This window comes from Nerophis ophidion, linkage group LG20, assembly GCF_033978795.1.
Source record: "Nerophis ophidion isolate RoL-2023_Sa linkage group LG20, RoL_Noph_v1.0, whole genome shotgun sequence".
NCBI lineage: Eukaryota > Metazoa > Chordata > Actinopteri > Syngnathiformes > Syngnathidae > Nerophis > Nerophis ophidion.
Window position 1 is genome coordinate 23,282,524 of NC_084630.1, and position 12,500 is coordinate 23,295,023.

The window sequence follows — 12,500 nt, forward strand, 5'->3', positions numbered from 1 at the left end:
TTGACATTTGACCCTGACCTTTGACTTTGACCTTTAACCTTGACCCCTCATAAATCATTTACCTTTGACCTTGACCCCTCATAAATCATTGATTTATGACCCCCCATAAATCATTTTTGACTAAAGGTAGGGACTTAAATTCTCTGGGGGGGTCGCTGGAGCCCGTCTCAGCTGCATTCAGGGGAAAGGCGGAGTACACCCTGGACAAGTCGCCACCTCATCGCATTTTTTTTTTTTATATGTAATAATTTTATTTTATTCACTTTCAATAAATAATCCAGTTATGTTCAACACATTTCTATTTTTGTTACTTTTAATAAATATTCCATCATATTTCATGCAGCGCATTAATTGTTGTTTGACTTTCAGAAAGTAATGAGTCATTGAGAGCAGAAAGCACGGCTCTGTCTGACACGCTGGCTCCAAGGATGCAACAAGAAGTCATTACTGCAGTTTTGAGGGAGATTTATTTGCCATTGGAGTAAAAACACAATACATTACATGCAGATGGTTTCTGGTCCTTCTGCGGAAGTAACGGCACCCAGGTTCACACCCTCCATACAATTCTCAGACAGGTGCAGGTGTTATTCATTCAGCTACACACACGCACGCGCGCGCGCACATGCACACACGCACGAATGCACACACACACTATCCCAAGTGACAAGTGAGAAACAAACCCTGCCTCTACATTAATATTTTTTTAGGTATTTTATTCACTTTGAATATTTTTTTTAAACTTTCAATATTTCTTGACGTGTAATAAATTGAATTATTTACTTTCAATAAAAGAATCCTTTATTTACTTCAAAGAAATGACTTGAATTGTACTTCCTGTCAATAAATGGTCACATGACCTGCTGCCTCCAGTCTTGTCTCTTCCAAGAAGACAGCAGGAGTTGAAGGAAGCAAACAAAGAAAAAGTAAAAAGTAAAATCTACAATGTGTAAGAGTCTCTTGGTGCTCCAAGATGGCCGCCTATTTCTTGGCGAAGGTGATCTTCATGGCGCACGTGGCCGTGATCCTGAAGCCCTGCAGCGCGTCTTTGGCCACGCCCGCCTGCATGTCGCCATCAAACTCCACAAACGCTATGTCGTGTTTGCCAGGCACCAGACGCACTTCTTTGAAGCCTGGAAACCTGACACACAGTGTAACAACACACGCAATGTAATAACACACACAATGTAACACATGATATAACATAAAATGTAACATGATGTAACAACAAACACAATGTAAGACATGATGTAACATAAAATGTAACATGAAGTACCAACACACACAATGTAACAACACACACAATGTAATAACACACAATATAAGACATGATATAACATAAAATGTAACATGACATAACAACACACACAATGTAAGACATGTTACAACATAAAATGGAACATGAAGTACCAACACACACAATGTAATAACATACACAGTAATAACACACAATGTAACAACACACACAATGTAATAACACACAATGTAAGACATGATATAACATAAAATGTAACATGATGTAACAACACACACAATGTAAGTGATGATATAACATAAAATGTAACATGATGTACCAACACACAATGTAACACACACAATGTAATACATGATGTAACACAACACACACAATGTAAAAACACAAACAATGTAGCACAACACACACACACAGTGTAACATGATGTAAAACACAAAGTAACATGATGTACAGACACAGAATGTAACAACACACACACATAATGTAACATACAATATAACACACAATGTAGCACAACACACACTCAATGTAACACATGATGTAAAACACAATGTAACATGATGTACCAACACACAATGTAACAACACACACACAATGTAACATACAATATAACACACAATGTAACACAGCACACACAATGTAACAACACACACAAAGTAACACATAATGTAACATGTGCCAACAAACAATGTAACACAACACACACAATTTAACACACAATGTAACAACACCCACAAAGTAACACATGATGTACCAACACACACAATGTAACACATGATGTACCAACACACAATGTAACACAGCACACACAATGTAACAACACCCACAAAGTAACACATGATGTAGCAACACACCAAACGTAACAACACAATGTAACACATGGTGTAACATTACACAATGTAACAAATTATAGCATAACACAACACAACGCACGATGTAACACACGGCATGTGAGAGGACCCACGGCATGTGAGAGGACCCACGGCATGTGAGAGGACCCACGGCATGTGAGAGGACCCACGGCATGTGAGAGGACCCACGGCATGTGAGAGGACCCACGGGATGTGAGAGGACCCACGGGATGTGAGAGGACCCACGGGATGTGAGGGGACCCACGGGATGTGAGGGGACCCACGGGATGTGAGGGGACCCACGGGATGTGAGGGGACACACGGGATGTGAGGGGACACACGGGATGTGAGGGGACACACGGGATGTGAGGGGACACACGGGATGTGAGGGGACACACGGGATGTGAGGGGACACACGGGATGTGAGGGGACACACGGGATGTGAGGGGACACACGGGATGTGAGGGGACACACGGGATGTGAGGGGACACACGGGATGTGAGGGGACACACGGGATGTAGGAGGACAGAGAGCAAGAAGACGTACTGGTTGAAGAGCATGGAGAGCATCATTTCGTTGGTCTCCTCAGGCAGGTTGCTAAGGAACAGGATGTAGTTTGGAGGGTTGTCAGGAACCTGTGACATCATCAGTGAGGTTGTTAGTGTCAGCGACCTTTGACCTCATGCTATCATGACGCTAAGCTAGCATGGCAACAAACCTGCAGCGCTGGCATGAGCATGGGAGCCACCGGCACCTGAACATCACACAGCCGACATTAGCATCACGACAGGAAGTGAACGGGGCGACAACAGGAAGTAGCTCACCAGGGCGCTTTTCTTGGCGGCAATGGCTGCCAGCTCCTGAGGCTTCTTCTTCTTATCCTTCTTCCGGTCTCGCTCGCCGTGAGCACCTCTGCCCTTGGTGATCACGTCAGAGTCCGTCTTGGCATACTGGATCCTCTGCGGCGAGCACCGCATCAGAACCAGGTGAGAAAGATGGTGAAAACCACATGAAGAGCAGGTGAGAAAGATGGCGAAGAGGTGATAAAGAGCAGGTGAGAAAGATGGCGAGCGGGACATAAAGAGCAGGTGAGAAAGATGGCGAGCGGGACATTAAGAGCAGGTGAGAAAGATGGCGAGCGGGACATTAAGAGCAGGTGAGAAAGATGGCGAGCGGGACATTAAGAGCAGGTGAGAAAGATGGCGAGCGGGACATTAAGAGCAGGTGAGAAAGATGGCGAGCGGGACATTAAGAGCAGGTGAGAAAGATGGCGAGCGGGACATAAAGAGCAGGTGAGAAAAAATGGCGAGCGGGACATTAAGAGCAGGTGAGAAAGATGGCGAGCGGGACATTAAGAGCAGGTGAGAAAGATGGCGAGCGGGACATTAAGAGCAGGTGAGAAAGATGGCGAGCGGGACATTAAGAGCAGGTGAGAAAGATGGCGAGCGGGACATTAAGAGCAGGTGAGAAAGATGGCGAGCGGGACATTAAGAGCAGGTGAGAAAGATGGCGAGCGGGACATTAAGAGCAGGTGAGAAAGATGGCGAGCGGGACATTAAGAGCAGGTGAGAAAGATGGCGAGCGGGACATTAAGAGCAGGTGAGAAAGATGGCGAGCGGGACATTAAGAGCAGGTGAGAAAGATGGCGAGCGGGACATTAAGAGCAGGTGAGAAAGATGGCAAGCAGGACATCAAGAGCAGGTGAGAAAGATAGCGAGCAGGACATTAAGAGCAGGTGAGAAAGATGGCGAGCAGGACATTAAGAGCAGGTGAGAAAGATAGCGAGCAGGACATTAAGAGCAGGTGAGAAAGATGGCGAGCAGGACATTAAGAGCAGGTGAGAAGGACGTACCATGGGCTTGTTGTAGAAGGGGAAACCTTGCAGCTGGCGGAGTGCGTTGGTGGCAGCAGTGAGCTCCTTGAAGACCACAAAGGCCTGACCTCTCATCTTCATGGTCTTCATGGCCACGATCTCCACGATCTGACCAAACTGCGAGAAGAGCGCGTACAGCGACCGCTTCAACTCTGCGAGACAACACGCCGTCACTAAGCCACGCCTCATCACCGCCATCTGTTCTGATGTCATGTCATCCAATGTGTATAATGTAGCCCGGAAGAGTTGGGGATGCATGGGATTCTGATTATTTGTTCTGTTGTGTTTATGTTGTGTTATAGTGCGGATGTTCTCCCAAAATGTGTTTGTCATTCTTGTTTGGTGTGGGTTCACAGTGTGGCGCATATCAGTAAGAGTGTTAACGTTGTTTATATCACAACCCTCAGTGTAACCTGTATGGCTGTTGACCAAGTATGCCTTGCAGTCACGTACGCGTTCAAGCAGAGGTCGCATCCAAAATGTGACCTGCTGGCCGGCACGCAGATGCCATGGTTTAAATTCTGGCGCGACGACATGTTGAAAGGATGTTAGAGGCATTGTCATCACGGCACGCCCTCAATGTTGTTGTCTGGGTGAAAATCTGGAGATTTCTGGTAGAGGCACTGAAATCTGGAAACCTACCGGAGAAGCCCGGGGGGTTGGCAAGTATGCGGCTGAGCCACATCAGAGTGGTCATAGAGTCGCGGGTTGCCGACCCCTCATCAATTGTAATGTAACGTATATCCAATTTTAATGTAATCTAATCTATTGTAATGTACAGTGGGGCAAATAAGTATTTAGTCAGCCAACGATTGTGCAAGTTCTCCCACTTAAAATGATGACAGAGGTCTGTAATTTTCATCATAGGTACACTTCAACTGTGAGAGACAGAATGTGAAAAAAAATCCACTAATTCACATTGTAGGAATTTTAAAGAATTTATTTGTAAATTATGGCGGAAAATAAGTATTTGGTCAACCATTCAAAGCTCTCACTGATGGAAGGAGGTTTTGGCTCAAAATCTCACGATACATGGCCCCATTCATTCTTTCCTTAACACGGATCAATCGTCCTGTCCCCTTAGCAGAAAAACAGCCCCAAAGCATGATGTTTCCACCCCCATACTTCACAGTAGGTATGGTGTTCTTGGGATGCAACTCAGTATTCTTCTTCCTCCAAACTCGACGAGTTGAGTTTATACCAAAATGGATACATGGATGATACAGCAGAGGATTGGGAGAATGTCATGTAGTCAGATGAAACCAATATAGAAATTTTTGGTATAAACTCAACTCGTGGTGTTTGGAGGAAGAAGAATACTGAGTTGCATCCCAAAAACACCATACCTACTGTGAAGCATGGGGGTGGAAACATCATGCTTTGGGGCTGTTTTTCTGCTAAGGAGACAGGACAATTGATCCGTGTTAAGGAATGTATAAATGGGGGCATGTATTGTGAGATTTTGAACAAAAACCTCCTTCCATCAGTGAGAGCTTTGAATGGTTGACCAAATACTTATTTTCCACCATAATTTACAAATAAATTCTTTAAAATTCCTACAATGTGAATTCCTGGATTTTGTTTTCACATTCTGTCTCTCACAGTTGAAGTGTACCTATGATGAAAATTACAGACCTGTGTCATCATTTTAAGTGGGAGAACTTGCACAATCGCTGGCTGACTAAATACTTTTTTGCCCCACTGTATATCTAATGCAATGTAATCTAAGGTAATGTATACCTAATGAAATGTAATATAAAATTAATGAAATGTAAAGTAATCTAATGTTAAGTAATCCAATGTTATGTGAAGTAATCTAATATAATTTAAATCTAATGATTGTAATGTATTTTAAAAGTTATGTAAAGTAACGCTAATGAAATGTAATCTAACGTTATGTAATCCAATGCAATGTGAAGTCATCAGATGTAATGTACTGTAATGTAATGTATAGCTAATGAAATGTAATATTATGTAATCCAATGCAATGTGAAGTCATCAGATGTAATGTACTCTAATGTAATGTATAGCTAATGAAATGTAATGTAATCTAACATTATGTAATCCAATGCAATGTGAAGTCATCAAGTGTAATGTATAGCTAATGTAATGTAATCTAATGTAATGTAATTATATCTAGTTAAGTTAAAGTACCACTGATAGTCCCACACACTAGGTGTGGTGAAATTACCCTCTGCATTTGACCCATCCCCCTGTTCACCCCAAGGGAGGTGAGGGGAGCAATGAACAGCAGCGGTGGCCACGCTCGGGAATCATTTTTGGTGATTTAACCCCCAATTCCAACCCTTAAAGCTGAGTGCCAAACAGGGAGGTAATGACTCCTTTTTTATAGTCTTTGGTATGACTCTGCCAGGGTTTGAACTCACAACCTTCCAGTCTGAGGGCGGACACTCTAACCATTAGGCCACTGAGCAGGTTTACTGTTTAATATAATCTAATCTAATGTAATGTATGTCTTTGGTAAAGTATATCTAATGTAATGTATATCTAAGATAAAGTATATTAAATGTAATGTAATCTAATGTAAAGTGGAAGAAGAAGACTTACTTTCCTTCACAATGATGTCAATGTAGATGTAATGTATATTTAATGTAATGTAATCTGTTATGTACATCCAATGCAATGTAAAGTACATTTGAAGAGAAAGACTTACCTTCCTTCTTAACGTTGTCATTGATGTTGTTGATGTAGATGGTGTGGTTTGGTCTGATGTCCATGCTGCTCTCTCAACATGTCACACACACATACATTGCACATTAGGAAACATGAACATTCAAAACTTAACAGCAATGCAGCATGATACTGACTGCATGTATATGTACAATGACCATCTTTAATAAATAACTGATGAATACTGACTGCATGTATATGTACAATGACCATCTTTAATAAATAATTGATGAATACTGACTGCATGTATATGTACAATGACCATCTTTAATAAATAACTGATGAATACTGACTGCATGTACATGTACAATGACCATCTTTAATAAATAACTGATGAATACTGACTGCATGTATATGTACAATGACCATCTTTAATAAATAACTGATGAATACTGACTGCATGTACATGTACAATGACCATCTTTAATAAATAACTGATTAATACTGACTGCATGTATATGTACAATGACCATCTTTAATAAATAACTGATGAATACTGACTGCATGTGTATGTACAATGACCATCTTTAATAAATAACTGATTAATACTGACTGCATGTATATGTACAATGACCATCTTTAATAAATAACTGATGAATACTGACTGCATGTATATGTACAATGACCATCTTTAATAAATAATTGATGAATACTGACTGCATGTATATGTACAAAGACCATCTTTAATAAATAACTGATGAATACTGACTGCATGTATATGTACAATGACCATATTTTAATAAATAACTGATGAATACTGACTGCATGTATATGTATAATGACCATCTTTAATAAATAACTGATGAATACTGACTGCATGTATATGTACAATGACCATCTTTAATAAATAATTGATGAATACTGACTGCATTTATATGTACAATGACCATCTTTAATAAATAACTGATGAATACTGACCGCATATTTTATGTACAATGACCATCTTTAATAAAAAAATGATGAATACTGACTGCATGTATCTGTACAATGACCATCTTTAATAAATAATTGATGAATACTGACTGCATGTATATGTACAATGACCATCTTTAATAAATAACTGATGAATACTGACTGCATGTATATGTACAATGACCATCTTTTAATAAATAACTGATGAATACTGACTGCCTGTATATGTACAATGACCATCTTTAATAAATAACTGATAAATACTGACTGCATGTATATGTACAATGACCATCTTTAATAAATAACTGATGAATACTGACTGCATGTATATGTACAATGACCATCTTTAATAAATAATTGATGAATACTGACTGCATTTATATGTACAATGACCATCTTTAATAAATAACTGATGAATACTGACCGCATGTTTATGTACAATGACCATCTTTAATAAAAAAATGATGAATACTGACTGCATGTATCTGTACAATGACCATCTTTAATAAATAACTGATGAATACTGACTGCATGTATATGTACAATGACCATCTATAATAAATAACTGATGAATACTGACCGCATGTTTATGTACAATGACCATCTTTAATAAATAACTGATGAATACTGACTGCATGTATATGTACAATGACCATCTTTTAATAAATAACTGATGAATACTGACTGCATGTATAAGTACAATGACCATCTTTAATAAATAACAAATGATTACTGACTGCATGTTTATGTACAATGACCATCTTCAATAAATAACTGATGAATACTGACCGCATGTTTATGTACAATGACCATCTTTAATAAATAATTGATGAATACTGACTGCATGTATCTGTACAATGACCATCTTTAATAAATAACTGATGAATACTGACTGCATGTATATGTACAATGACCATCTTTAATAAATAATTGATAAATACTTAAATTTCTGGGCACATTGAACACCTCACAAGAGACACGCTTATGCCACTAAAGCTAATATTATTAGCATGTCTTGATAAATTCCCACATGATCAAGTCTAGGTTGAACTTCAGTCCATGATATTCACTGCTATGTATCAAATGTATTATTTTAGTCCATGATATTCACTGCTATGTATCATATTTATTACTTTAGTCCATGATATTCACTGCTATGTATCATATTTATTACTTTAGTCCATGATATTCACCTCTATGTATCATATTTATTACTTTAGTCCATGATATTCACTGCTATGTATCATATTACTTTAGTCCATGATATTCACTGCTATGTATCATATTTATTACTTTAGTCCATGATATTTACCGCTATGTATCATATTTATTACTTTAGTCCATGATATTCACCATGTTACATATTTATTGCTTTAGTCCATGATATTCACTGCTATGTATCATATTTATTACTTTAGTACATGATATTCACCGCTATGTATCATATTTATTACTTTAGTACATGATATTCACTGCTATGTATCATATGTATTACTTTAGTCCATGATATTCACTGCTATGTATCATATGTATTACTTTAGTCCATGATATTCACTGCTATGTATCATATTTATTACTTTAGTCCAGGGGCGCTCACACTTTTTCTGCAGGCGAGCTACTTTTCAATTGACCAAGTCGAGGAGATCTACCTCATTCCTATTTATAATTTATATTTATTTATTTATGAAAGAGACATTTTTGTTAACAAGTTAATGGTGTTTAATTATAATACAAGCATGTTTAACACACATAGATTCCTTTCTTTCATGAAGACAAGAATATAAGTTGGTGTATTTGATTCTGATGACTTGCATTCATTGGAATTAGACAGCGGTGCTGATAACGTCCGCATTTTCAAATGGAAGAAAAAAAAAGTCCTCCTTTCTGTCCAATACCACATGAAAGTGGTTGGATTTGTCCAACTTGCATACTCGTTTTTAAACACTTTGTTATGAGAGTAGCATATGTGTGTGGCCCTTTAATGTCTGGCAGCAGGTGAGTGACGTCAGTGAGTGTGCGGGTGGGCAAGCAAGTGAGAAAGCGGTCGCTGAGGGCGGGGGAGAAATACATTGGCATCAAACTCCGTAGCTTGATAGCTTGTGCACGCTAGCTTTCTGAGACTCTTATTTTGTTAGCACAGGCAGGATGAAACAGGTCTTTTATGGTGAAGACAGGAACTGTGCTGTCGGTCTTTAGTTTTGACAGTAGGTACGGAGTCTCTAGAAATAAAATGTGTTTCTCTGCGTCCGCCCTGTTAGTGATTTTTTTCTTAAATATGAGCTCCCAGCAGCCAGCGTCATCTCACAAGATCCTCGGGTGCCGAGAATGTCAAACAACTGACGAAAGTGAAGTCTTGGTATGATTGAAGATTGCTCATTTTTATGTCTATTTTTTAATGCCTGGCTTGAGATCGCCTGACACACCCTCCGAGATCGACCAGTCGATCGCGATCGACGTAATGCCCACCCCTGCTTTAGTCCATGATATTCACCGCTATGTATCATATTTATTACTTTAGTCGATGATATTCCCCGCTATGTATCATATTTAATACTTTAGTCGATGATATTCCCTGCTATGTATCATACTTAATACTTTAGTCGATGATATTCCCCGCTATGTATCATATTTAATACTTTACTCCATGATATTCACTGCTATGTATCATATTTAATACTTTAGTCAATGAAATTCCCCGCTATGTATCATACTTAATACTTTAGTCCATGATATTCACTGCTATGTATCATATGTATTACTTTAGTCGATGATATTCCCCGCTATGTATCATATTTAATACTTTAGTCGATGATATTCCCCGATATGTATCATATTTAATACTTTAGTCGATGATATTCCGCGCTATGTATCATATTTAATACTTTAGTCCATGATATTCACTGCTATGTATCATATTTAATACTTTAGTCCATGATATTCACTGCTATGTATCATATGTATTACTTTAGTCCATAATATTCACTGCTATGTATCATATTTATTACTTTAGTCCATGATATTCCCCGCTATGTATCATATTTGTTGTCTCAATCTGCTTCATTCAAACTCAGCATTGCTAGCTTCCAAACTGAGTGACCGACTTTTGAAGAATCTGCGCAACAAATAAAGTCGTTTCAACTGTATACATTGTCTCCTGCTTTATATTTGTTAAAATGTAAAGTCAGAAGATGAATAAATACGTGATAAAAAAAATCCCAAAAGACAAAACTCACCTCTTGTGTGCTGACGCGCAGTCAAACCGGAAGTAGTCTAACCGGAAAAAGACGAATACAGCTTACAGCTTTATTCTTTTACCGCCACCGACAGGGCAGGAAATGAACTACAAGCTGTTGATGTATGCATTACAGTACAGTTCATGTATCATAAAATACATTACTATATAATGACACAGACACAGATATATACATTTTTTTCGAGTACATACGGGAAAAGTAATAGGAAAAAGAAAAAAACCTGGCAGCTGAATAGCCAGTTTTATTATGTAAACATTGGTACTGTTTCTTCATGTACAGTAATATTTTGTAAAACAAAAACACGCTGTAATGTTCATTAATAATTGAGAAACTGAGCTGTTAGTTTCCCGCAAAATATATATTTTTACGGGGTACATAAAAATCTTTACAATAATTAAATGCATAGATAATTGCATGACACTTTCAGTAGGAACATCCCTAAATAATTTATATCAATGTATTTTTCATTGAGATGTTTTTTTTTTTTTTTTTTTGCCGTTTTTTAAATTTTTATTCTATATGGCAAAACAAAAAAGGGTTGGTTTTAGTTAAAATATTGCCTTCAAATTGGATTATGTGCTGTTTTCCTTTTATGGATTTTTATTTCCCCAGATAAACACAAAAATCGAATATATGTTCATTCAAAATGCAAAAATGTGTGGTTATCTGTGCGATAACAAATTGAGCCGGAAGCAGTATTTCAAGGTCCGTGTACCTTCCGTTCATTCTATTTCCAATTCATAAATGCAAATAAAAAAATAAAAAAAAAATTCGGGACATTTTTTCTATTTTCATTTCTGAAACAAAAGTTAGACAACTGTTTAATTAAACTTTTTTTTTTAACGACAATAGGATAAAATACGTTACCGTTATGCTAAAAACTTGCTAAATGCAAAAAAATAAAATAAAAGCTAAAAATACTGCTTCTGGTTCAATTTGTCATCACACGGATGACAAATTGAACATACATTTATAATTCACTCAATAGTCAAGGCACTTTCAACAAGAAGGAAATACAAACTAAAGCAAATACAGATAAAGTATCAAATATTTATACAAAAAATGTATGTGTGATGTGGCCCTAAAGTAAACGATTTTGACAGCCCCTTAGACATTTTATAAGTAGATGCAGCATTAGCCGCTGTGATGCGAGAAATTGGGCCGCCATCTTGAAGTGGTGATGAGGAGCCGGCAAGCAGCCTAAACTGACAGTTGACAGGTAGAAAACAAAGATGCTAAACTGACAGTTGACAGGTAGAAAACAAAGACGGTGTTCAGCGTTTTCCTGCTCAAATGAGCGGACTGTTGAAAATAGGAATCGGGGGATTACTTTTCACAAGTAAGATTTGTATTTTGTGAAAACAATATCAGCATAGAGTTGAGAAGGAGCAAAGATTTTCAATTGTACTGAAATCCTATCCGCTAGCAAACAAGAGTATGACCAAAATAGAATTACTTGTCAGTTAAGTTAATTAAATTTAAAAATGTCATACTTGAATAACATAAAGTTGAAATAAATGATGAAGATAAAGATTGTAAAACAGAATTTGGTTTTATTCTGTATCCAGTGAAACAGATTGGTGGTTTTAGCTGATATAAAGACTTCCAAGGGTTTATATATGTTTATATTTAAGTATTTGGCAGAAGCTTTTATCCAAAACGACATA

At 37.9% G+C, this 12,500-nt stretch overlaps 1 protein-coding gene across 2 annotated transcripts; it reads right to left on the bottom strand.

Moving 5' to 3' along the window:
- Positions 1–448: 448 nt before the first annotated feature.
- snrpb2 (small nuclear ribonucleoprotein polypeptide B2) lies at positions 449–10,896 on the bottom strand. Of its 2 annotated transcripts, none has more exons than XM_061880726.1 (7): positions 10,813–10,896; positions 6,651–6,715; positions 3,956–4,128; positions 2,928–3,062; positions 2,822–2,857; positions 2,650–2,738; positions 449–1,138 (listed from the first exon to the last, which is right to left on the bottom strand). In XM_061880726.1, the coding sequence occupies exons 2-7, from the start codon at positions 6,712–6,714 to the stop codon at positions 979–981; spliced, it is 657 nt and encodes a 218-aa protein (XP_061736710.1). In that variant the 5' UTR covers position 6,715; positions 10,813–10,896; the 3' UTR covers positions 449–978. The 2 variants fall into 2 exon arrangements, with proteins under 2 accessions (XP_061736710.1, XP_061736711.1); XM_061880727.1 differs by having other exon boundaries at positions 6,651–6,722; positions 10,813–10,855.
- Between the last annotated feature and the right edge of the window lie 1,604 nt (positions 10,897–12,500).